We start from the raw sequence: 27,739 nt of genomic DNA, 5'->3' as shown, positions 1-27,739 counted from the left end.
TTTGCTGACAAAAGCTGCTGCATACATGGGAAGTGTTCACTGGGAGACTTTCAGAGCATTTTCCATGGAAGGCATGTCTCTTACTTTGAGACCATGTTGAGAAGGTCCAGCTGTGTAGGATGCAACATCAGCCAGGAAGAGCCCTGGTAGCCCGCAGCATCCTCCGACTCAGCACTAACATGTGGCACTGGCAAAGAGGAACCATCAATATGAGACTCAGACTCCTTCACAAAAAACACAAAAGTTACAGGAGGTTCAAGTTCTGCTTTTGCCCCTGAACCTTCCTGTAATCTTTGCTTTTTTAAAAGTATATTAGTGTTGCTCCAGTGGGTTAGTTATGTGGAAAGTCTAACCAAAGCAGGGAAGCTGACAGGGACCTGCTCCATGTATCTAACTCCGAGCGTGAGCCAGATAGCGCTGTCAAAGGGCAAAGAATACACTCTGGAAACAACACCTCTTTGTTCCTCTAATTTTGTTCCAGTTAAGTCAGTTCAGCTGTTCCATATAACCAGTCAAAAACATTCAGCATTTCCCAAAGTATTTTAAGACTTCAAAGTTGTAGGTTTTATTTTGACAGTTTTAAAGTGCATAGCTTTTCTTTCTTTACAGATTTTTTTGCATTAAAAACAAGGCTGTTTAATAAATTAAGCTTTACAACAACCAGTGCCGGTCTGCTTTTATCATGGCTTCAATTAAAATATTGTTTCTTGAAGACAGCTAACAGCTTCTGAGAGAAAAAATAAAAAAAGAGGGTGTTTCACTGAGAATGTTTTCAATAGACTCAATTTGTTAAAACTTGTGATTAAAACCAAACTCCAAGTAGGGCAGACTCAAAACCAGGGGTGTTTTAAATTTGTCCAAGTTGCTGATCTGAACTCAAAACTTCCCAGCCTTAAATGAACACACTCACTTAAAAAATAAACTCTCCAGCACTCACTGATGAGGAAATGTAGGAAAAAGCGACCTCTCCAACACTCACCAATGAGGAAAATGTAGGAAAAACACGGTTCAGACCAGTGCCTGGCAGCTCAGCAGAGACAGGAGCTGATCAGAAGCAGGCTATTCCAGAACAAAACCTTTCTATGTAACCCAGGCAAGAGACCTGACCTTTTCATCTATAAAAAAAAGTCAACCTACCACTGAACTCATTACCATGGCAGATCTGCCCCTCCAAACTGTTTTGTTCAGTCTCGAGGCCAAACCTGTTCTGACACCGATTGCCTCCTGTCAGGAAAGTGCTGGAACAGCTTGGGGATAAGACCTGCGCTGAAACCAAACCTGTCTGAAGTCCCCCTGCGTAACATGAGCTTCGCACACTTGTGCTGACATTGTCACAACATGGAGAATGGGAGCCAGGCAAGCAAGCGACAGACTCGTGTCTTCAAAAGCAAACAAAAGAGGTTTATAAAAACTAATTAGCTGTTAGCGTTTGCCACTGCTCTTCTCTGCAAAGCCGTAATCACAGCATTTTGAAGCAAGTACACCTCCGAGGGCTTCTTACAGGCAGCACTGGGATGGACTAGGCTTGACCGGCTTCACGGTGCCAGCAGCCCAGACCCTAATCCCACAGTTCTGAGGCCAAAGCTCCATTCGCACAGTTCACAATACAGCCCACAACCAGCTGTGTCAGCACAACCAAGAAAGCAGGATCAAGCAGCCATGGGGAGGGAGCTTTTAAGCCTGCAATGCTGCCAAATGCTTCGTATCACAGCCCTGCCTATTTGCATTTCTGCCTTGGGCCCCATCTGTAGCTTCCCATCCATGTAAAAGCCGTCCCCAGGGAGAAGAAAGGCCACTGTCCATTTGTTCAACACATCTCGAGCGCATCCAGTTTCAAATGAAGTAGGTGGTAAAACTCCTAATGCAAATCTTTTCCATGCAATTCTGAATCCCTTGTCATCTGAGGGCAGGGAAGATCACAAATGGAAATAGCTGGTCCAGTGGCCCTGATCAGTCAGCACCAGACACCAGTGCGGTTCCTCAGCCCTGCATCCCAGCTCCCAGCCCTCCAAGGCAGCACCACATCCTCACCATCACAAAGGTGCACACACTTGATTCTTTTCTCAACTTCCACTTCAGACAAAAGTGGGCTTACAAAGTAGGTGTCCAAATGCAGTATCAGTTAAATCACTTAGCAATAACACATAAGGAATAAAGTATCTTTAAAACATGGTTACATCCTGTTCAGAAGTCTTAAAGGGCCATATTTTTAGCCCAGGAATAACTTGAAAGCCAGCACAGACAGACTGCAGCACTGAAAGTGTGTCACTGCAAAGCTATTTCACTATAGCCACAGCTCTCTTTGCAAAGACAATTTCTTCCAAGAGCCCAACTAAGCTGGTACAAGATTTTCCAGCACACATTATGTGTAGGACAGCCAGAAATGAACCCAATATATCATGTAAAAGTTGAGAACCAGGAGAAAGAAACCAAGAAACACCAGAGATCGGTGCCTTTCAACACACATCTCGGCAGAGGTCACTGCAATGACTTGGAGCTGGAGGAGGGCCAGGGCACCGTGCATGCATCTGTTAAGAGATCTGACCCAGGCTCCAGGCAGGCATCCTCAGACACATGCTAACTGTAAGACGGGAGGAAGCAGGAGCTCAAGCTGAGACCACCCATACTCTTGTGCCTCTCACTACCTGCAACGACAAACTGCCCAGCACAGCCAAGGAGATAACAGCCGGCAGAGCTGCACAAGGGAGCACAGACACTGATGACACAGCCACTATTTTCAGAGCTTTGTTCACAGCCAGGTCAGCACAACACTGAGCCACCAACACCTGGAGGTGACAAGACACACAGAAGACACAGGCAAGACAAAGCATCTCACATCTTAAACTCTAAGTAAGCAGCTGTGGAAAGAAAGGGCAGATGGGGTACAAACCTGGGTCTCAGCTGGATCCAGAGATGTCAGTGCCAGGCACTGTGAGGTCCCTTCTGCTCAAACCCAGAAGTTTGAAGAATTCAGCAGCCCCCACAGCAGCTCAGCCCCAAAGGCCCTGGCTTGAACACTGCGCTCCAACTGCTTGGGAGTCCTGCAGGGCTTATGAGCTCAGATGGGGCTGAGGAGAGACACCAACACAGCCCTCACCACCGATGATTCCTGGGGGGAACTGCATCACTCTCCTATTCCCTCTAAAGGGCAAACAGGTCATGGAGATGCCCCAAGCAAATGCTGGGGGACCCGACACCCTACCTAACTCAGAGGCATAGTTTGGGGCTTCAGCGGCTCTCAGACTGTAGAGGGAAACTGTACCTTGCTTTTCTGGAAGCTGCTCCTCCCTGCATGATCCTGGAAGAAAGCTGGATAAGAGAACACCCATACAGTCCTTATCTCCTTTATTATGAGGAAAAGAAGAATCTGAAATTGGCTTCTCCTCTGAATCAGCTCCAAAGCTATCTCATGAAAGGCATGTTATCTCTCACCAACCCAAACCACTCCTATTTGTTACAGAATAATAAAGACATTAGTACTGAGCAATCATACTATTACACTGTGGTTTTACACAGTTATAATTTAACAGTTCCTCACTGTTTGCTTTAGGAAATCTATTCTTGAAAGGTCTATAAAATTATGAACTCTTGCTCCAGGTTGAAAACATAGGCACGAGCAGGGATTTCTGTTCTCTAATGAATCACATTCCCCTACTAGTAAACACCAGCTTATAAGAAACATCTTTTGTTTATTGAAAGTAAGTGGCATGTGGACATTTTAAACAAAAAGAAGGTGGGAGTCTGAGGGGAACAGACAGATTATGTTTTCCACTTTCATTTTGCCTTGTGTCTAAACAAACAGTTCCTAACAGCTTTGTTTTCCAAACCAACTTTCTCCCAGCTGCTATCGGGAACCACAGAAAGGGAAAGCAATACTCAAGATGTGCAAGGATTACTTGACTTTGCACACTCATTTTACTCAGTAATCAGTGTTCTGGATATGCAAGCCACAAGGAGCATCATAAGGTGCAAGCAATAGCCTTGTAGAGACTGCTTGGCTTCACCTGCAAAGCAGTACTGGGAGGGTTCACTCAGACCCCTCAAGCCACACAAGGGGAAACCAGCATTTTGCCAAGCTTCTGTGACAGGTCAGCTTGCCACAGGACCTGACTCATTGCCTTCCACCCAGCCACAACTGCACATACACTTGGAAGATGACTCTGAACCCATACAACAACAGCTAACATAGAAGGCCAAAGAAAACTCCTCACTGACCAGACACCTTTAGCATCTGAAAACGATCTACCACCCACAATTCTTTTTGGCTGTGGTCACGCCTGCTCCCATAAGGTAAGGGCAGCACAGAGGTACTGACCCAAAGATGACCCAAGAAATTATGCCAGGATGAAGTACATTCTAATGTTTCTGAATTTCTCATCACCTTAAAGATCAAAGATCTTAATCATCAAAAACCTTTCTCACTCCTCTGCCTTCCAACTGATGATCAAGGCATCTTGTATTCGTGTACTACTTTTCCTTGCCTTCTTGCTACACACAGTTTAGTGTTACTTAGACCCCATCCGCCTCAGAAGTTCCTTGCCTACACAAGAGACGTGGCAACACTTTGCTAAAGCCTCAGGATGAGAATAGCTAGGGTTAATAATATTTTGACCCATTTCACTCAAATAGCAGAAGATTCTTTGTATCCAAGCACAAATACAGAGATATGTCTCTATCAGAGTCTCAGAAATTATGTGCAAATACATGGTCCTATCACAGCCTTCACATAGACGCACCCCACTGATCCTTGCTACATTTGACCACCACCTTTGTAATTATATGTCACAGCACAAAAAACTACGCAACGACCAAACAGCCCCTCCGTAGAAAGAGGGATAACAGGTTGCATCTCCACAGCAGCAGCTAGGCACCCACGTTCGTGGAACACCTCTGTGAAGCACCCAGCATTTTCTATCCACGTCAGAGGGAAAGCCCCCAGGCAAGACACCGCTCAGCCTCCACTGCCACCTCACTTTGGTGCACCCTGACATGGAAGAGATGCATCTACATCCAAAGCAAGGATGGAGCTGCCAACCTTTGTGGCTCCAGGATCCTGCCTCAGCACCCCAAGAGAGGGCTACAGTTGTGTTCTTTTGGGGATACCCATCTTGGTTTTGCTCCTTAAGTTAGTTTCTGGAACTGCTTCATGCAGCCTCAGCAAACACCACCTCTTCCCTTCCTGGGTGTCTTTGGCAATCTCCTGTCAGTCACAACCCATTAGCTGTACCCTGTCCAGTTGTTAGCTCCAGAGACAGCCTCTGGCTATGCTAAGAGAGTTTGCAAGCCCTCAATGTAATCCATGGACCACAAACTGCAACATAGTTCCTTCTGCTACTGCCTTTCTCAAGGTTACAGTCTTGCTCTGCAACTCTCTCCTGTTAGAAGTGAGCTGGCTAGAAAAGAGTTGGAAAAACCTAGTTTCCTAAAACCCTCCATATGCAAGACTGTTGGTAATTACATGAAAGTACCTAAAACTTCCTGCTGAGGAAGCCATTAGGAAGTCACGTACGCAGAAAACAGGCCTAAACCTTCCCCAGGGACAGCAGATGACGTTTAACCAAATGGCAGATTCTACATAACATTAATCTGCTTTTACAGTCCTGATGAAGAAAGAAGTCAGCTTTGCGAACTGGACCTTCACGAGCATTACCTAACAAAGGCATCTGCAGAGCCACAGATGGAGTCAAGAACAGATTTGCTTCTCACTTGCACCTCATTCACCCCATCCAGATCTTGCAGTAAATCCCACAGCATCTGTACAGCTGGGAATACGCAGGCAGCCCGAGCCAGCCTGCACTGCCAGAAGCACACTCTGCCCAAACCCTTTCATGAGGCTTTTCTCTTTCACCCCTGTACAGCCAGCACAATAGCGAAGTCTCCCTGACAGCACACGGATTTCGTTGCTACTCAGTGCAAATAAGATAATTACGCCAGAAATCTTCAAAGCCTTGCCACTGTCATTGGTAATGAGATTCTGCAGTTCACCTGAGAGTAAAAATGGAAGGAGGAGGGCAGGTAAAGCCCCTTCTCCACCAACAGCCTGAACTCTAATTGTGAAACCACCCATCAAACAGCTTAGTCCAGCTTCCATCAATAGGTCCCTCCTAGCAGCTGGGAAGCTCGTGTATGAATACAATTCTTAAAAAAGTGGAGCATTCATACAGGGAAACCAGTGGCACAACATATTTGTCAGTAAAACACAAGCTACAAGCAGAGAAACTGCGACGTTTTAATCAGTGACAGCCCTTTTATCTTGCTGTGTGCTGGATTTCTCCCTGCAAAAAGAGACCAGATCACATCTCTATTCTTACCTGAAATGCTGTCTTCAAAGAAAAAGGGCAAAGAACCTTTCTGCAGGGGTGACACTGCTCTGACACACATCCCAAGACACATGCACTCCTCAGACTGAGCTGAAAGCTTTCACAAACAAAATCCCCTGGCATGTATCTAGAACTATTTATTATACGTTTATGTTTTTTAAATTTAAGCAAAGAGCCTCCCCTGTTTGCTCACATTTTCTTGATAGGGTGTGGTTCAAGCCTGGAGTGTCTCTTCAGGACAGGGTGTAAAAAGCTGTAATACAGAGCAGATACGTAACGTCAAGCATGGCTCTGCTTTCAGTCCCCAAGATACCTGCACATACCGTCTCTCTGCCCCTTGTCCCTTCCAGCCCTCTTCAAAACAGCCAACCTGCCCCACAGAGCCCCAGCAGTGAGGCCTGGGTGTGCAGCCTGCCACTCCAAGAAAATGAAAACCAACTTTCCAACACTGTACTGTTACAAAGTCGCCTACCCCTGAGAAGAGAAGTCAGGCTCATCAAACTCCTGCCAACTCTCCTGCATTTCCCAAGTAATTGCACAAACCATGAATTAATGAGAAATAATGAGCCAGCACACAGGGGAAGAGAAGAAAATTCAGAACAGCAACAAAGAAAACTAATGGGAAAGCTCACTGCAGACGACTGTCACTGCAAGCCTATGTCACCCCAAGAGAAGTTTTACTTCTCTGGGAGGACACAGGGACCGCAGAGCATGCACACCGCCTCACACAGCATGGGAACACAAGAGAATGCTATGGTGGGCTTGGGCCAGGAGTTAATTTTGCAGAGAACAGACAGCGTGGGCAGCCCAGACGAAGCACCAGGCTCTGTCCAGGTACAGTTTTGCCACCATCCACCGCACCACCTCTGGCAAGTCCCAAAACCCATCTGTGCTTCGCTGCCTGGCTACTTGCTGCAGTGTCCAACACCAGCTCCCTCCATGGGTGTGGACTACCCCTGGCTTTATCTAGCCATGCTGTGCTCCTTTTTGTTATCACTTAACCCACAAAGGTGTGTTATCAAGACAGCTAACCAACCAGTCTTACTTGGACAATAGCAGATAAGAGTGTAGGCTTGAGAAGGAGGCACTGAAAATAAGAGAACAGCAGATACTAAACTGTTAAGTCAAAGGATTGCCCATAGCTAGACAAGGCAATGGTCTTCACCAAGGACTTGACCATCCCAGGACTTTGCATCCTCTTGACATAACTTCTCACCTAGTCCAGTTTTAAAAGACAGTATCTGACTGTGATCTGGAAACTTCGTTATCATTTAAAACACAAAGTGAGCTCTTACAGCTCAGGGAGCCTCTTTGGAGAAATAGCAAGATAATGCCCATATCCGAGGCTATCAAGATGCACTTGAAGGTGGAGGAAAACAAGGAGCAGTACCACCCTTTGAAGATGCTTAGGACTGAGGGTCAGAATGGGTAGGAATTTGCCATCCCATTTCCAAATTTAAACTTGCTTCTATCACAACAACAGGAGAAAAATATATTTCATAGCCTATGTTCCAAAATCCCTCACACCTACTTGGCTGTTTAACTTTCCAACATCTAGAATGCATTTACCCACTTAAAGTGCAAGTTTCTCTTCAGAGCACATTAATCTTGCCTTTTTCCAAAGCTGCAGCCAGCTGAAACCTGACAGTTTGAGGACAAAGCTGTAAAAGAACTGGGTCTGCTTCCAAACGGTGAAGGACACGCTTTCAACGCTATGGTATCCGAGCAGCAGATGCCTGTGGGGACCGTCACACCACTCTGGGGCCCTCCTGTATCAATAGGGTCCAGGCTCGGATGTGATGCTTCTCCCTGCTGTCTCTGGGCTTCTGCTTATTTCACCAACACTAATCTAAAAACAACACCTGAATTTATAGAGATTTCAGCAAAGAAGTCCAAATCGCCCATTTTTCTCCACGATGAGGAGAGGTTCTGCCTCTGCAAATCAGACTGCTAGATGAGCACTATAGATGGTGGCTGCTCTGGACCAAGAAACACAACCTCATTTATTAGTAAAACCAGATTTATTTCCATTCATCTAGACTAATTACTGCTGCTCCTCTTCTAATGAGGTCCTGTGTGCCTCAGCACGTAACATCAGCATGAGAGAAATGTTCATCTTCATAACCAGGCAATTTCAGGCCATTTTGAATAGCTCCTCCTCTAGTGTAAGAAGGAAATTGTGAGAATGATACTTCTTCCAAAGAACCAGTTTCCTTATGTTCAGGTCAGTAACAGCCTTGCAAAATCTCGACTTTATCCAACTTTTACTACTGTTGAGCAGGGATTAACAGGGAGCCCACCCTGTATTAGCCAAGGATTATTTGTTAGTCACCAGCCTATAATCACTTGTATTTTCCAGCAGAGACCTTCACATCGCTCAGCTAGCAGGATAATCCAAGTCACATTTTTAATGAAATCTACATAAAAACACACATCCACACCCTTGTCTTCCCCCTTCCAAAATACCCAATTAGTTCAGCTTAGAAAATGCCATAAAAATTAGTACTGTGAAATTTCCAGTCTAACAAGTTTCTGGTGAGAAGATAATATTCCCCATGAGGTCAGCATTTTTTTTAAACCCGCAAACTTTAAAATACATGAACAAGTAATGAGGAACTTTTGTTTACAGGCCTACACGTACCACGTACCCATCTCTGCAGTCACACTGCACCCGTACACATCCAGTGTTGGTGCAGCACAGGCAGCTAGGCACAACTGTGTCTGCACAGCCGCACAAACAGATGTATTTTGTACAGCACCTATTCCCCATCTCTGCCGGCCTCTGCATCTGCAACACACACCTGCAGCACACTGCCCCGTAGCATCTGGACTCCTCTACCCCGGAAGCATTCATGTTCAGCCGAGAGGAATTTTAATACCTCATTTTACAAATTAAAAACTATGATGCAGACAACGGGTTGCCTGAAGCCACTCTTAAGTGTGTTGTGCAGCAGGAAACCAAATACCTCCATCCTAAAGCCCAGGAAGTCCTACTACTGCTGCTTCTGAAGGCTCACTGCTACTTCACGGACACAGCTGGGCAGAGGCTGGAGGCATTCACACAAGAATATGAAAACTGCACTGTGCAGGTGACACGGAAAAGGGCAGAGGCATCTTTATGAGTCAGAGGATGGCAAACCTCCATACACTCCACCTGTACTTGAAGTGCTGATGGAAGACATGGCTGAGATGTTATTTGGTGAAAGCTGCTGTAAGACTAAGTATTTTTCTACGCAAGTGTAACAACATGGTGTGATCCCATTTTAGGTGGCAGTTTTTCTCTTTAAAAGCTATATGGAAGCTGCACATACGTGCCCCCATCCCAATTCTGGTTTCCTGCATGAGCATCCTGTTGCAACACCCAAAATCTGTCTCAGCAACAGCTCGGCTGCTCACCAAAGAAGCACTCTCCAAGCTGAAGGTTTCTTTACTTTTCCCTCTGCTTGGCTCTGATCCCGTCACATCTGGAAAGCCACATCCAGCTCTGGCTGTCTGAGCTGAACAGCAGCTCTGTGCTGAGCTGTGGAGAAACAGGTGCCCTTAGGGACTCACAGGGTCCAGATCCTAAAAGTCAGGCTCTGAATCAAACTAGCTAAGAAATTTCCTCTTCTGAGCAAACACCTAACTGCTGAGAAAAGCTGGGCTTTTACTTACACTAGTATTAGCTACACAGAAGGATGAGATTAAGGGATGGAAAACAGGTGAAAGACTCGAGGACCTGCATGTATTCAGCTTCGTAAAGAGCAGGTTACCAGGAAATTTGATCAGTGTACACATATTCACAGGAGGCTTTCCATACATGTCTTCGTATACGCCTATAAACCACAGCTAGGTAAACTCAGACTGAATGAAGGTGCATGTTACTGAGCAAGGACATCAAACCAGCTTACCGGGGGTTGTGACAGACAAGTACCCACAAGACATTTTTAAGTCAGAAGTGGATGTTGCTCATTAAGAGATGCTCTTGATCAGGCACAACCATTAAACCCAAAACAAGAAACACCCTCATCCTCAGCTTCCCACACTACACATGAAGGCAGCACACCCTCGCTAGCCTTAAACCTACAAAACTATCCAAGTGCCTTGACTGCTATAAAAAACAAAGAGCAAGAAGAATTATTTGACAGCTCAGCCTCGTGCCCGGATGCTGAAGTGTTACTGAAGCCTTTCACTCCGCGTTTAACTCCCTCTGCTGCTAAACAGAAAACCCTGGCAGCAGCCACAAGCATTAAGTAAACGGGCAGCTATTCTCTGCCAGCAGCTGGGAGAAACTTCCTTCTCTCCCCACTCTGCACGTAAAGAAAACCCCACAATAGTACTTGTGGTAATGCTGCTAGCCAGATTTTCAACCGACAGGCTCTTGAGGAAAGCCTCCAGGTATGAAGTCTGTTCCTAAGGACCCTCTTCAAGTGGATGACATTTGACTTCGGGAACGTACAGCTCATCTCCTTGAGGAAAGGTTCGCTTTGTTTTCAGTACAGAGAAAGGAGTACAAAGGAAAAGAAAGAAAAGACACATTTACTGTGACCTAGGAAAAACAGAGCTGAATAATTTCGATCAATATTTTGATTTCTCTGACAAAAGCCACAATCAGCGTTGACATAAACAACGGGTTAGCAAGCCTGGGGGGGCAGAAGTGGTAAATCAAACCAGAGTTTCAAGACACTTATCTTTCCATCACAACAATTGCCACCAATGACAGTAATTTACATGGCTAATAGGCAGTATTATGTTTACAAAATCATTCTTTGGAAGGAGGATCTAAACAATTTTCACCAACCCAGCCAAGGAGCTGGTATTGGATCAGATGCTGGGTTTCCTCTTCTCCTTTTATCTTCTATGTGTATTTTGCCAAGATGCCTTGCTATGCAACACACAGTGCCTCCACAAGCACACACAAACCTGTGGAGCGTACCATCTCCTACAACAACCCGAATTCTCTAACTGCAGGGCCGCCTGAGCCTCTACAGCAGGGGAAAATACCTATCAAGCAGGAAATAATGGAGTCAAGCCAGCAGCCCCAGATGCTCCACCCCATGCCACATTTCTTATCCCACTGCTGAAGATAACCTCAAACGAGCCCAAACACCTCCTACACAAGCCTTATCTCCCATACAGTGACAAGTGCCATCCCAACACCACAGGCTAAACCTCTGAACATCAGCCTGAACATCTGCTGATTCTCTGCCCTCCCTAACCCTCTGTCTTTTGTTGTTGGTGGTGGTTTTGGTCACAAAAAGCTCCACATCTCCTTCTTACAAGCTCTCTCAAGGCTTTGCCAGGAGTCAAGCAGGAAAGTGGAACTGGTAGGGCACAGAAATGGGCTGCAACTGGCCCAGTCCCTCCGGGTCAACATGATTAAGAGGACTATGCATATCATCCTTTTAAAACAGCACTGACATTGCCAGGAAGGTAAGAGCACATCACATCAGCACTACAAGGAGCACACTGGAGTTTTTCACTAGACCATTTCCAAGAAAAGAGACCAAAAAAGGGACAAGGATTTCCAAAAGAACATAAAAACTTTCTCAGTTGCAATAACAAACGGAAAAAAAATAAATCAGTGAACACTTGGCTAGTTTTCTTTTAATATCAGGCACAATTCCACTTTCATCTCGAAAATACACGCACCTGTTCTGCAAATTGTATCCAACTAGCTAGCTGAGAGACACAGAGAAGACAGTCTTGCATGTGCAAAACTTTATGTAATTTTAGAGCCTGTAAGCACTGCTGATGCTCTTGAAAAAGATTTATCGCAGTCCCAAGTGCATGAACAGCCAGGTTTTGCCAAAGCCCTCAGTGTATTCACACAATACATAGTGGGAAATCCATCCCATTAAGTAATGACCTTTTTGGTCACACCAATTAACTTGATCATCTATCGACAATCAATTTAGAAACTATCAAGAATGCACATTTACCAGCACAGACAGTGAAACATAAAGCAGGACCTTACTATGTCACCCCAACCCACTGCCAGCCTGACATTGCTTCTTCGTCCCAGGTTTGCTCCACCTCTGCTCCAAATTCTGCCATCCCAGCACCTCTCCCAGGAGCTCCATTTTAACTGTTTAATTTCCCAAACTCTTACATTTAACAAGGTGCTAAGCCATCCCAACTCCAAAGGGAATGTGATTCAAAGACCCAAACAAGAAATGAGGGTAGGGAAGTCAGTCAGAATAAAGGAAAGAGCCAGAGCAGACTGAGCACAAATGCCATAGATTCACACACTGGGTATTAATTCTCCCACCAATCTGGGCTGAGAAGAACCTCTGGAGATGCTCATATTTCACTAACACACCTTTAATATTAATGACCTTTCCTCAAGAAATCCACATAAGAGATCTTGGAAAAAAATTTAAACATTAAAAAACAAGAAAGCAGAGAATAAACCAGGTTATTCAATAGCTCAGCTGAATTTAATATGGCAGTAATAGGCAACTGTGTTTAAAATGCGGATAAAGATTTTTAAATAATTTCAGAACGTCTGATATGTAAGTTTCAGTGAAATACCGCAATTGCTTACCATAACCACCACCAAGTTTATTTGTTTCTTACCCATGGAGGTAACACATGGCATCTGCTAGACTTCTCAGATAAAGCAGGCCCACATCACAACAGCAGGAACAGTGGATTAAGAGCAGGAGAGGACCTGACCCAAAGACACCAAAAGGCATCAGCGACATGAACAAAAACACGTCCAGGGGAGAAAAGACAAGCAAAGTGTCCTGACACCTGCAAACGGGAAAGTGTTAGATACGCTCAAACAAGGCTGATGACAAGCATTTGGGTTCTCCCAGGGAATTTACCTTCCCAGCAGCTGGAACTCCAGCAAGTATTTAACTTCCTGGAAGCAAACACTGACCACCTCTTCCCCTCCCGACAAGGCTCTGTTTCTCCTCAGAAGTAGGAAATTCAATGGTGTTTCAAGGATGACTTCAGCATACCAATGAAAGTCAAGACAAACCAGAAGGAGCAACTCGGTCCTTCCCCCTATGCCTGGTGTGGGGTTTAGCATCTCTAGAAGGGCTCACGAAACACCGCTCAATTCTGCTTTTTATGAAGATGGCAGATTCGGTTTTAACTACTGTGGATCTTCTCACCAAAAAGCTATTCGGTCAGAAAAGCATAAGCAGCACATGGAGGTCAATTACTCATGGGATTTTAAGAAAAAGAAAGAAGGGTGCTTAAGAGTGCTGGTGTTCTTCATATTTTTAGTGTGAAACAGTGTCTACTGCCCAGCTGGAACAAATGGGAAACTGAGGCAGAGACAGCAAGTGACCAACAGAAAGCGTCAATGTCACAGCAGCTCTGAGTCCCGTGTTTGGAAAATGCTTTCCCAAGAAGAAAGGAAAGCAAAACAGCTACCAAGGGCTGTGACATGAATGGTGGCGTAACCATAAAACAGGAGCATGTTTTAAAGCACAAAAGACTTAAAAAATAAAGCAAGTGGACACAAAGACTTAAGATTGTGATTTCCTGCATCCTTCTGTCTTGTGACTGGATTACCCTGTCCTACCTGAACAAGGTGCAAGCTCTGTTCAAAGCTCTTCCTGCAGTTGAGGCACTTGAGGTTCCTCCCCCTCCTTCAGTCCCTGCAGAAACTGCATCTCTCTCCTCTGCTTGACCACTTCTTTTCAAAAACTCTGAATTCTCCACATCCACACTAGCTATGACTGGCCAACAGGCCCAAGAATTACTTGGAAATGAAGAGGGAGATGGACAGACAACCAGACGGCATGACTACGGAAGTCTCTTTTCCATAGAAAACCAGGCTAAAAATACTGCAGACAAGCGATCCAGCTCTTCTCCAGAAAGTAAGCGAATTGCACCAGAGTTGATTTTGGCCCAACGTGCACTTGGCAAATACTGATAACAAGGATTTACCATATCCCCTCTAGTATTACAGCTGACTATAAAACAAACATTTGCTTCCTACAGATAACAAAATGACTATGATTGCCCCGGGTTTGTAAAGTTTAGAGTTTCTGCCATCAACCAAGGCAGGCCTGTAATTCTCAGTGTCCAAACATCTCCTACATGTAACAGTGGCCTCAGTTTTCCCTCAGGTACCCACTCACCCCACACAGAGATACGGTTCGGGATGGATTCTAGAAACAAATTACAATCAGATTAAATATTAATTCCCATCTTAATTATATAACCATGACTAGGCTTAATGGCCAGGCAGCCATTTAAACAGGAGAGGAGCATGTAAATCATTCCAGCAGCATCTCTTATGCTGCAAATACCCAAACTGGTTCACAAGTACCTGGATTTTCCCTAGGAGAACAATCAACCTTTGGGAAGGCAGCTCCAAGGGAGGAAGAGTTCATATTGCCCAGCAAGCAATACGGTATCAGGAGCCACAAACTTGTGAGCCACCCTGCCCTCTGGATAATTGTACACTATGGTGATGAAGATCATGTATGTGCTGAACACTTATTGATGGACTTCATCCTCATTGTTGGATTTTATCCTCTCAACATCTTCCGACAGAGAGAAGCATGCAGCACCTCTACTTTTGTTTAAAGGTGAGCCCTGAGGATCCCAGAGCAGACAACGCAACCAGCCCAGGACCACAGCGGGCACTCAAGCAAGACATTCTATACGCCACGGCAACACCCAGCCCAGCAGTTCCCAAACACAGGTGGCTCTGGTGCCCCCACTGCAGAGAGACCTGTGCCATACCACAGAGGCTGCCTCCAGCTCCAAATCAGGCTGTGAGCATGCATGCAGGGAGAATCGCCTCCCTTCTTCGCCAGGGAAAGGCAGACTGCCAAACATTTTCTTTTTAAATTATTACTTGCGCCACTCTGAAGTGGCTCGCGTACCATCAGCAATACACCCACCCCACATGGGGCCCCCTGCGGCAGATCAAACTTGCCACAGCTGCCAGGAGAAAATCTGCTGCAGGAGTTGGGGAACATCAGGAAATGAGCAGGTTCTGCTTCACTTTGGACTTCAAGGTAGTGAAAGGAAAAGGGACAAAAAAAAGAGAGAGAGAAGGAAAAACTAGAGAAAACAAAACCAGAACCAAGCCTGAGTGGTCTCTCCTTCAGCCTCACGCACCAGAACAGAAAACCACCAGCAGAAACATTCCCCACGTCCGAGCAGCTTCTGCCATCAGGGCTCAGAGAGTGGCTGTCGACAGCCACAGCACAACGGCAGCAAGCTCCTGCCCGAGAAACCTGCCCCTGGAAACACGACACAGGCAAACCCTCGCTAACGCTGTGCGCAGGAGTGGCACTGTCAGTACCCCCCGGTTTTGGAGACTGTAAGAAATAACCCTTCCCCGCACCGCTCCACCCGCCTCCTTGCGACCCAGCCCACGGACAACAGGAAACACAGCAACACCACAGTCAACAGGGCAAGCGGATCTGCATGCAGGTGACGTCCTGCGAAGCGCAGGCGACCGGAGCGGCGGACACTGGATCCCCGAACAATGGCAACACCGACTTCCCCAGGCAAAGGCACTAACTGCACGCAGCAAGCTGCGGGGTTATGCCGCCAAGACAAATGCGACAGGATGGATAAAACAAATCAGAACGAAAGTTAGGTGATGTCAAAAGAGGAAATCTGTTCTATGGCAAGAAGAGTCAACTGCAAATCCAAATGACACTAACGCAGATGGATTTCAGCTGATCCCTCGGACGGAAAGCTCAGCGCACTTCCCACCAACGCATCCCCTCTACAGAGCCCCAAGGAAAGCAACCGGCACAACCTCCCTGCCAGAGCTAACTGAAGAGGGGTTGTTTTGTTCTTGGTTTTCTTAAACCCTCTCCTGCTACTGCAGGGAAAACAGTCTCAAAGTAGGACAGGCAGAAGGCTTTCAAAACAACCTCCTCACATCCCCAGCTAGCGTAAACTGGCACGGCTTCCATCAAGTCCACAGAGAGGGGAAGGTTTTCCAGTCTGCTTCTCTCCTAGATATTTCATCCCCAGCAAAGCTTGAACTTTGGATCAAAACACATGGGCTTCGGGTTCAAACGCAGGCTTTCCCAAAACCGTTTCAACCCTCTGCCACATTAATTTCAGATTGAAGTCAGTCCGTGTTTCTCTTTTCAGAATCAAACCCACCTGTTGGAAAGCACATCCGCATGGTACCAAGCGGCACGTCCTCAGACTGCACGGGCTCACTACCTCTCCACACAGCACAAAGCCCATTGTTAGAGAACAAACAGGAACAATTTTCACTAGTTGCCTAACTGCTTGCAAAAAAAGCAGAGAAGCCACAGCTTCAGATTCCCGCAAAGCATTTAAAGTTTTCTGGTTGAAGCGGGTTTGAAAAACAACATCCACTCCACCACCACCCTTTTTTTCTTTTTTTAGAATCATTGTTCTCCATTACAAACCTCGGGATCCACTTAGCTGTTTGCTCAAATACACAGGAGACGCAGCTCCCACCCGCTCCAGCTCGCTGGTGGGGTCACAGACTGCCATCCATCTAGAAAAACCCACATGCACTGACGACAATGGGCCATTTACATGAACCGTTATTCATTTCTTCGCACAGCCACTGTAATGCTGCACCTATATCAAATGATAACCTACCCCTTACAGGAGCTCACAACATTCCAAAAAGAAAAAAAAAACAACAACACAGTGATCCACGTGCTGGTATTACGTTCTGCCAAACCTGAATGCAAGATAAAAAGGAGTGAAAACGTACAACGGCATAGGGACGGCTCCTCCACTGCAACCCCCTGTTAAGAGGGCGCTTTTAAACGGGAACAGCTCCAGGGTGCACGCATTTTTCAGTGCAGTTCGGCCAGCCAACACTTTCCCAACCCCTTCTTGGGGACGAGGGCAAAAGCTTTTGCAAGATCTCTGTGCGCGCAGGGAAGGAACCACACGCCCCGAGGCCCGCAGCTCGAGCGACCCTAGATGCAAACTTCGATGACAAACGCCGAAAGTCGGCAGAGCGTGGCGGGCATTCGTGGACCCCCACGCGTGGAGCCGCCTGCGGAGCTGCTGCAAACCAGGGGCACGTGGAGCATGGCGATCCCTGGGTCGCTTCCTTGACCCACGGGACATCTGCCCACCCAGCCCCCCATGCTGGCGACAGCGGGGCGGGGGTCCCTGCCGGGCACCCGGGCCTGCTCCGGGCCAGCCAAGCGCTTCGTCCCTTCGTCCCCAGGCTGGCCTGGCGCAGAAGCCATCACTTCAGGGAAAGGGGTCGGGGGGGGGGGGGGTGCTGCTGCTGGCCCGCTCGCCCACCCAGCCCGGCCCTCTGAGGGGGCTCCCTGCGGGGATGCCCTGGGTCAGCCCCAAAAGCTGACCCCCAAGGTGGCACCGTCCCGATATGGGTCGAGGCCACGAGCACGGCTGGTCGCCCAGCTCAGGGGAACGAACAAGCGGCCAGAGGAGAGAAGGGGGCGGGGGGTGGCCACTGAGGGGAGCATGGCCACTGAGGGAGCGGGCTGTTACTGAGGGGGGAGAAGCGGCGGGGAGAGGGTCCCGGCCGGGAGCGCATCCCGCGGGGCGCCGGGCGCTGCCCACGGCCGAGCGGGGCGCGGCGCGAAGGCAGGTGGCACCGCAGCCCCCGCGGGCCCCGCGGGCTCGGGGACAGTGACCTTCCCGCCCCCTCCCGCCCTCCTCACCCACCTTGCACAGCCAGGACGGCGAGGGCTGAGAAGCAGAGACAAAGCAGGTCCTCCAGCGCCATGTAAGCCCTGCCGGGCGCCGGGAGCAGGGGCCGCCGCGGCCGCATCTAAGAGGGGAGCGCGCTCTCCCGCCGCCCCACCGCCATCTTGTGCAGCGCCCCAGCCCCAGCCCCGCGCTGCCCGCCGGCGCCGGGCCCCGCTGCCGGGGGCGGGGGACGGGGGCGGCCCTGGCCTGCCGCTGCTCCGCCTTTGTCAGCGGGCTCGCCGCCGAGCCGAGGGGCTGCTCCCGCCCTCCGCCACAGCGGCGGGACCAACAGGTTGCTGCCAGCCCGCGGCGGGGGGGCGGCCCGTGTGCTGAGGGGAGAGCGGGGGGCCGGGCGCCCGCGGCAGGTGCGGGGCTGCTCCGCCGGGCCGGCAGCTCCCCGGCCGGCAGACGGGCGGGTATAAGCATTTTATGTCCTTCTTCATTAATTTTTTCTCCCTTCCTATAGTGTTTTGGGGCTTGTTTTTGGGGGTTTTTTTTCTTCTTTTTTGCCGCAGGTGAGCGTAGAGGACACCGCGCTGCGACCACCCGTGTCCTTCCCCCTCGCGGTGCGGCGGCGGGGGGTGTCCCCCACACACAGAGACCTCCGCGGCCCCCCCCGGTCCGGCAGGGCTGCCCCGACCCCCGCCGCTTTCCGCGCAGCAGCTCGCAGGGCCGCTGCCGGCCCCGGGCTAGCAGCCGTCGGAGGGCTGGTGGCCGCCGGCAGCTGAGGGGAGGAGGGGGGCGCGGCTGCCGGCTTGCGGTGCCGCTGGGGCCGTGTGGAAGCGCAGCTCCTGCAGCTGGATCCCCTTCATTGGGCTTTTCAGGCGTCGAAGCCCAGCCTGTGCCTCGCAGCTGCCTTTAGAGCAAACGAAACAGGCGGCGCAGCCTGCCTCTGCACCCCGTCTGCGGGGACCGGCCGGGCCCATCCACCCGCCCAGCCACGCGGTGGACCGAGGGGGGCGCAGCCCGCAGCCTCCCCGGCCGGCCGGGTCCCCGGCACACGGTCACGCCGCACCTCCAGGAGCAAAGCCGCAGCTGCGGGGTTAGTCCTGAGGGCAAGTGCCACCGAGGCCTCCTCGGGCAGCCGCGGCAGGTGCCAGCACAAGGGCAGCCGCGTCCATGGCGGGTGGGAGCGGGGCTGCTTCGGCCTCCGAAGGGAGAAGAGGCCGGCCGGCGCACCGGGATGTTTTATCGCAGCCACGTGGAATGCAGAGAGGGCTCCAGCTATGTAGAATATGAAAAAAGAAACCTTTTTAATCTAGACCCTCCTATTTATTAGCTTGTATAATGAATGAACTGTAAGTCCTTAAGTGAAACCAGCGGGGCTGCGTGGTGTGAAGCGGGTTTCCCATGTGTATGAGTGATGCGACTGTAGGTTGGTACTTGGTGCTATCGGCGCAGAGAAGCCCCAGGAGCCAGCAGCCCCCTGCTCTGCACAGACGTGCCGGGAGGCTTTGCCCAGCATCGGAGCCCCCCCGGCTGGGTGGGCACTCACTGCACACCTCACTGGGAAGGAGGGGGTAACAGGGCCACAGCAAACCCACCTCCCCTATTCCTGCACCATCCATATGCTTATCTCCTTGCAAAAAGAAAAGAGGATAGTAACAGCCGCACTCCCTTCTGTGCTACGCCAGCATGGAGCTAAAAATTAACAACCTCTGCAAACCCTTCTTTCTCTCTGGGCCTTTCCCACCTGCTCCTTTCTGCGTGAGGTGGTTTTAAAGGTGCTGTCAAATTGCTTTAACTGGGCTGCAGAGGAATGTCTCCTCATTGTGTCTGCCAGTGGTTTCTTTCAGACACACCCCTTCCCTTTTTTTTCCTCAAATCCCTGACATTTCTCCCTCCCTTTAAGCAAGAAAACCTTTGCCTAAAAGTCAGGCAAGTCTGGCATTATATAAATAATGAAAACTGCTAGTGGTCTGCAAAATGCTGCACATGCTGGCTAACAGCCCCTGCCTGTGTTAAGATGTTGATCCAGCTCCCTGCCGACAAGCCAGGGCTAGAAGCAAGCGCTAGCTTCAACAGACCCAGGCCTAATTCTCATCTTTGCTTACTGCCTGGTATTACAGTGTTACTTGATTCCTCCATGGCATCTCTTTGCCTTCCTGCATGTCAGTTGAAACAGAAATTAAACCAGCATTTCGACAAACCCAAGCTTGCAACATATATTCCTTGAATATCTGTCCCTAGGGAAAAGAAAAAAAAAAACAAAAGCAAGCAGCCCCTGAACTGCAAAAGCGCCGGTAACGTGACCCAGAGCACCAGCTCCTTTCACACGTATGTGTGTATGCTGAGAGAGTAACACGAAGTCCCCACCATCCACCCCTCTCGGCCGCATCAGCACACACAAACTGAGCTCACGACAGCCAGTGTTTCCGCAGGGTGACTCCTTCACAACTTCGCTGACATGTGCACTCACAGGAGTGAGTCCTGTGGCTGCAGGGAGGCATTCCTGGTGTCACACCTCCTGGGTAAGCATTAGCTGCTTCAGCCGCCTGCAGAGATGCCCTGTGCTGTGTGAAATGACTTGTGGCACTTGCAGAGGAAGAAGAGACACTTTCTAGATTTGGGAAGGATCGCATAACTCCCTGGCTGTGAGTCCGTGAAGAACAAAGCAACAGCAGTCATGCCAACAGAAGGGACATTCCTTCCTCAGATAATGGCATTTCTGCCCCCATACTTATGGCAAGCAAAAGCCCCCATTTATGTGCTGCAGACTCCCCAGTGTTCCTGTCCCTGTTGGCACGGAGTTCTTCTACCTTTCAATAGCTGCAAACCTCTGATACTTTGAGCTAAGAAAGTGTGAATGGCAAAGAGTAGCAGCAGCAAGCGGCAGGTGTTTGTAGTTCAGCCTTTTGTTCCCCCTTCAGGAGACATTATTTCTGTGCTCCAAAAAAACCCTTTTGGTGAGTCAGGTATATGGGCAGTATATCGTACACATCTCTTGGTTTGTATGAGATCCCAGCAATGAAAAAAAGCTCACTAGGGAAATACAGCAAAAAATGGTGTAAAATTTATCTAGCTCAGCAGGAGCTTTTCCCACGCAGCCAGGCTGCAGCCCAGGGGGGATCCACGCTTTTGAAAGGTAGATGCAAGAGGCCTTGAAGCACAGCAGCACACGTTACGGAGGTAGCTGAACCAGAATTTCTCCAGGGTCTGAATCCAAACCCACTCTAAGCGGCCCATATCCACTCCCAGCTGGCAGCTGCAGGGTTCAGACTACCAGGATCCAGTTGCGCAAGATACAAAACAAATGCAGGTAAAGAACAATGCTTGCTCCCAAAAAAGACCCCCTAAAATAAAAGAAACTCATAGACCAGGGAAAAGCCGTTTCAGAGAGAAAGCAGCGAGGAACAAGCAGATTCACAGCACATTGCGCGTTATTATTTAATAGGCAGCGCAGTCTTGTCCCAGTTCTAGGTTCAGTCTGAATCCTACTGCTGAAAGTGCTGCCTGGATGCCTCCCGTGGGCTGGAGTTTGGATCAGTGAGGAGCTGGGGTCGAGTTGGAGCAGTTAAAGCAAATTAATGTTAATTTAAAGTTAAGGGAGACAGCAATGTAAAGCAGGATAGCTATTTTAAAAATCACGATGAGCGTGTTCTTATTCCAGATGAAGGTCGCTTTATATTCTCTTAGTTTAATAGTCCACTTCAGGCTGAAGAGGACTGTTTAAATTTGGAATAGGCACTTTCTTTGCAGACTGAGCGTGCACCCCCGCAGACCGCTGATCAGGCACAGCAGTTCGGACGCAAATCCCCATGCTGCCAAATCTCCTAGCTCTGAAGTTAGAGCACGTTGAAGCTTTTGTAGATGCAGTTGTTCAAAAACACTTCTCAGTGAAAGCGTCCCCAGGGTTTAGTGCCCTCCAGTTTGTCGGGTATGAGGTGCTGCCCGCAGCTACTCAGCCCCCATCTCGCAGGGGGTCAGTGCCCGAGTCGCCTTTGCGACGGTGCTTAGGTTCTTTCTCTCCCAAGCAGGATTAACATTCCCAGTCTGAAATACAGCCTTGCTCTGGTTTCTGACCACCTCTGGCTCCAGACAGGTCTACAGCACTGAAGTTGACATTTTAGGATGGACTTAAGTTGCTCTAATTACCAGAAGAGTTGGCTGCTCTTTCCTTTGTGACAGCACTAGTGCTTGAACGAGCCCAGAGCTGGACAGAGGAAAGGATGGTGCTGAAAACTTAATTGGCAACAACAATAACAACAAAATCAGTCCCCTGCTACAGCTCCCTGTGCAATCACCCGAGAGTTACTGCCAGCACAAGGAAAGCAATGGGAATATACAGAGGCACAAGGAAGCTTTCAACAGCAGCACAAAGCTGGATCGGCTCAAACTCATTGCAAAACTGCAACCTCAGTCTTCCCAGCAAAAGAGTCTGTCTCCCAAGGACCTTTACCACCAGGACTCGCTTTGTTGCCAGATTTCTTCTGGTCTGGCAGCAACTTCGGCGCTAGAGGGAACGTTGACTTCCAGACGAGAAAAGTGACGGTAGCCTCCTGTTCTGTATGTGCAAGCAATGCCAAACAGGAGCAGCTGGTTGCACATAATAACATGCATTGTGTAAGTGAGCAACACAATAAGCAATTTGCTCGACAACCCAGGGACATCAGGACAATTCTGTATCGCAGAGAAGAAAGAAAAGAGGAAAAAAACATGTGATGACCAAACCCCAAGGGAGCCCCAGTATACTACAGATTCATTTCATTACGCTTGTTCTTATAAATATTTATTACACAGCCTATCTCATCATTCTTCCAGGAATGGGTGTTGTGTTATTGTTATACCCAGGGAGGGCTTTCCCTCTTCCTCTGGTCCTGCTGCAGGCAGTTGGCAGTTGCCAAAGATAGATAGGGAGCAAGAGTGTGACATTAACTGTGGAAAATGCTACTTAAAATGGGGCTCAGGGGCAGATATCGGCAGGTGCATTGTTAGGAGAAAAACGAATGGAAGAGGAAAAGACAGCAAGTAATGAGATTCGGAAGCTTGTATTTAAAATATGTTCACGGCAAAAGGGATTTCTGCATCCAAGGGCCCTGGCCCTACAGGCAAAGCCACGAGTGAGCAGAGACTCTCGCACCCTGCAGAAACCTGCACAGACCAAGGAGGGGGGAGTTTGGATTTAGATGAGAGCCAGGCTCACACGGCGGTGAGGCTAAGGTGTGTTCTGAGTATCAACATCATCTGTCTGTCTACACATGGAAAGCTGTCATGTTAAAGTAAGGTAAAAACATTCCAGCCTTTATAAAGCTTTGCAGATAAAACGGGAAGTGGTGGGGGTTTTGTCTCTTCCATTTGTATTGCTACCTGAACGTCCCCTGCGCCCTGCTCCTTGCTCTTACTGGTACTTGTCACCCAAGTGAGGCTTTGCAAAATCAAATGCTAATTTGCCTTACAGAGACACACATCGACTGATTCATTATTCGAGACAAGTGACTTGGGTTGGGTTACTGGCAGTCTGATTTAGAAAAACATGCCGAGACAATCCAGGCTGGGTAGATTTTAGATGAAATGAATATGTTTCATTTCACTTAGTCTCCCTTGCCGTCACGTGAGTCTTTTTGGTGCATATTTGTTAACCAGCTTGTTCACTGTCAGCTATAATCAAATAAAGAGCTGCTAGAAACATCCCAATGAGTCATAAAGCAGTCACAAAGAACATCGCTGTCTTGTAAACATGCCTGACTATGAAAAATAATATTTGCTCATAAACAACATCTGTGGACTTCTCCCTACAGCAGTTACCAAGTACCAATAAAAGTTTTGATCCCTAAATAGTCTAAATTTTATATGCTGCTATGGTACCTACTAACTAAGGCTGGTTTTAGGCATAAAGAACACATGTAACTTCAAGGAATACTGCACAGTCGGAGCTGCCTTCACAAACACCCGTCCGGCTCCTTTGTAGTGGGAAATGTGTTCGTGTGCCAAAAATAAGGATCTGTTCTGAAGTTTTATTACATCTACAGGGCTGGCTGTAAAATGCCACGCTAGAAGCGAAACAGCCGAAGCAGGGAGGCTGCCTGGTGCGTATCATCATGCCACCCTCTTGTGGCTAAGCCCAGAACACAGAGCACTGTGTGCCCGAGGATGCGATGGGAACGCAGCGGGTTATTTTCGGAGCGCCTCGCTCCACGCTGATGGGCACACCTCGTGTGCAAGCGGCAAGGTCCACCTTTTAGCCTGGTGTCACTGGAAGCTAGCTGAGGAGCAAAAAGCAAGGTTGAGATAAAACCACTTCTGCACTTTGGAAGCTTTGGAATCTGGATCTGATCTAAGGACAAGATTTCATTCCAGTCCAACATTCTGAAGATTTGTAGATGTTCATAGTGGACAGATGTTTGACTTCCATGTCTCTGGCTATTTTCTGCGCAGAAACTGGGACCGTATACCTGCCTCCTGAGACAGTTTTAGCTATAAAAGTCTGGCCTTCATTGATATTTCATACAGAGAACCTGATGCTTTTATGCATTTCTATTCCTGCATCGAGAACTCCATTGCCCTTTACCTTCCAGAGAGCCCCACAGGGCACCAGGAAGGTGGCTGGGCAGCTCTCGCATCCCCTGTCTACATAAAGAGTTTTAATGCTGGTGCTCAGAAATGGCCAGTTTGCACCAGAAGGGTGCTGGCTTTCACAGCGTCCTCAGTGCCCTCGTTGTATAATGCAGGCTATTCCCATCCATCAGACAGTTCTGCAAACCTAAATAGATGATGTATTTATTTATGGATTACTGACCACAAGAAAGAGAAGCTTTGCACTATTGTCAACCTTACAGCATTCGGTCTGCTATAAATAATGCATCATTGTTCGGTGTTGGTTTATGGTTTAAGTTCCAATGAGCATTGCAGACCAGCAGACTCAGCAAAGATGAAGGCAGCACAGGGTATTAGTAAGAGAAATAGTACCATCTGACGAAGAGTATTAGAAAAACAAAGCAAAAAATGTAATGTTCTCAGAGTTATTTTAATGTCAACTTCAGCAACCAAAGAGCTGCTTTTACCTCCAATTGAGAATCATGCAAATCTATGATTATCCCCTGATTTTCACTCTGCTTTCTCCCAATTGTGAGCTAATTCGATTTCAGATAAACACTAATTAACACAAGAGGTCATTGCCGTGGCCAGCAGGCACCGTTGCAACGTGGCATTCAAACACACCAAGAGATCAAAAGAGCCTCCACTGCTTCCTTTGAACTATCCAATTAAAATTTTCACAAATAAAGCTATTGTTTTACATCTGCTTCATCCAGGGGGGAGAGAGGGCAGGGAGCTAAGAGATCATTGCTTCTAATTGGGCTGCTTTCCCTCTTTTCTGACAGTTTTCCTCCGTGTGGGTTTTTCCTCCGAACCCGTAGAAGAAAATGATACCCAGATCATTTGCGATGCAGCTATAGCACTGCAAGGCTACAGCAGGCTGAAAGCAAAGCCATGGGGAATCTGATTTCCCTCTCGTGAGCAAAAAGGGCATCAATGCCTTTCTTGGAAAGTTTGATTGATAGCCCTTAAGAAGGACTCATAAAATGTGTCTCTCTCTGGCTATTTAGGCAATTCTCTTTAGAAGATGAAGGAGCATATTAGATTAATCCAACTGCTATAATAGCATTATCTCCTGCTTTTAAAGAAAACATATTTTATGGCATCCGTACTCTAATGGAAACAACCTGCGGCTGCACAAACCCTGGGCCAGTGTGTTGCTGCAAAACGGGCTGTGGGCTCCTTGGAAGGGGTTTTCATGCAGCTTCTGGGGAATCAGCGTAAATATTAGACTTGTGCCACCATCCCACGTGGACCACTTGTGGGCAACAGGCAAACCAAGGCTAGGATGGACCACAGGGTCCGAATTCCACTCTTATCCATGGGGGAGCTCACTTAAACTCAGGATTAAGGCAAATTAGCAGGAGCGCAGGGAGAAGGCTGCACGGCAGCTGTCTCGGCTGTACAGACAGTGAACATCAATCTTGAGAGCTGTCAGCCCCGAGCCTTCTGGAAAAAACTAGATGGAAACACCGGTCAAGTGTCTGGTGTTATCTGCCTGGCAAAGGTTTAGTGACCCGCAGCACCGGGAAGCAGATGGGTGCAGCCCTGTGGGAGCGCACCACAATGTGCATGTTTATGCAGAATATACCTGCAGGAGGGTGCATCAGTCCTCTCCGCAGGTGAGCCACGATAAAATCCCCACTACCACCATCTGCCATCCAGAGACTTCACCAGAGAAGAAATACTCTTGGTGGGAAGGGAATTGCGGGGTGGGTATGACTCGGATGGGGCACATCAACTTACCTCCATGTGAACCTGCTCTGTTTGCTCATCCTGGTCTGCTCGCTGCCAGTGCGGGGGGAACAGGGCAGCCCCTGCCTGGCAGGGGTCTAGTCCCTTGGGCAGGGAAGAACTGATTAACCGATTATTCACTCCTGGAAAGGAACGTTGTCTCCTCTCAGCAGCACTGAAGGGAGAAAAGAAATCAAGACATAGCGGCTGCAAAGGAGATCAGGCTGTGGCTTATGCTCACTAATGGCTTAAACTCACCTTCCGGGGAGTTCATTCATTTGTGCCAAAGGATGAAAGAAGATCTGGACTCCCCAAAACCAGAGCAGCTGCTGTGGGTTTGTGAAGTTCAGCTCCTCGCTTGGCCCTGAAGCTGCAATGAGCTTTGCCTGGCTGCCAGGTCTCAGGGCAGAGCCCGAGCGCGGCTGTACCACATTGGCCTTTTGCACTGAGCCCCAGCAAGCAGCCAGTCTTTGTGATATTTAAGAGATGCCTGGCTTTGTAGGTCTAAGCTTCTCACCTTGCATGTTGCACTGGTTTTTGGGTTGCACCTTCTACGGCTCTACTCTTGTACCTTGATTCACCAGCTGAGCTGGCCTGGCCCTCCTGTGACCCTCCTGCTCCCTGTGTTACCTTAAAATGCTCCTTTTCCCTGTGATGTACTCCTAGATGCTGCAAACAGTACATTGCTTGTCCTAGGCTTTAATCAGATTAATTAAGCTGCACTTGTATTAATTTAAATTACAATTATCTGAGGGCTCAGCCAAATCAAGTGATTTATGGGCCATATCAATCTAATTAATACCACCAACTCTTAAAATAAAAACCTAATAAATGAGTTTATTATACAGATGTAAAATTGACTTATTAGCTTTGGGTCTCTAGTGACGTGGCCAATTTGACGGAAGTTTTATGTCCTTGTTGGGAAAAGGTCTTATTCATTTATTTACTTATTTATTATTCCTTCCCACTTGCTGTATTTTTAAAAAGTATCTTCTGCAGGGCAAGGGGAGGGAGAAACACGAGCTCGGTTATCAAAATACTAGCCAAGCCAAGAGGTCCCCAAAGTCTTGCTGTACACAAATTGTGTGGGTTTTACAACTGCAAGTGCCCACAGGAGAATAGTTTATCTGGCTTCTCTGTGTGCCTGGCCTGTGTGCTTACTGTTACGCACTCTGAAAGAGGAGTTAGCCAGGGAATGGGAAAGGAAAAGGAGTAAGAAGAGAATTAAAAGCTTCTCAGAAGCAAACCTGCAGCAGAGCAGGAAGGAGCTGGGCTGGCGTGGAAGGTGCCTCTGTGCTGCTCAGCAAGGTGACTCTGTCAGGCTGAGTGATGGGTGCCATCTGCAGCAGCTGGGAAGCCGAAGCGCCCTAAAATGTCACTTGCACAGGGACGACTTAAAGATGCAAAAGCTTCCCTTTGTTACAGCAGTGTGGGATTTCAAAATTTACGGGGGGGGGGGGGGGGCGGGGCGGAATAAAAAAAAAGAAAGGTGTTTTTCTGCAGAGGAGCCAAATGCCACG

At 48.3% G+C, this 27,739-nt stretch overlaps 1 protein-coding gene across 3 annotated transcripts in view; it reads right to left on the bottom strand.

Annotated features, from left to right (window-relative positions):
• IGDCC4 (immunoglobulin superfamily DCC subclass member 4) overlaps nucleotides 1-18,132 on the bottom strand; it is a 94,545-nt gene extending 76,413 nt beyond the window's left edge. For all 3 annotated transcript variants that reach the window (XM_040602081.1, XM_040602083.1, XM_040602082.1), the window contains exon 1: nucleotides 17,928-18,132. In XM_040602081.1, coding sequence (XP_040458015.1) covers nucleotides 17,928-18,033 — 106 coding nt within the window. In that variant the 5' untranslated portion in view covers nucleotides 18,034-18,132. The remainder of the gene's footprint in view (nucleotides 1-17,927) is intronic.
• Nucleotides 18,133-27,739: the final 9,607 nt, after the last annotated feature.

Source organism: Falco naumanni, chromosome 7 (genome assembly GCF_017639655.2).
Source record: "Falco naumanni isolate bFalNau1 chromosome 7, bFalNau1.pat, whole genome shotgun sequence".
Taxonomy (NCBI): Eukaryota; Metazoa; Chordata; class Aves; order Falconiformes; family Falconidae; genus Falco; species Falco naumanni.
Note: the sequence above shows the minus strand (reverse complement) of the source record. Positions and strands in the feature narration are given on the sequence as shown.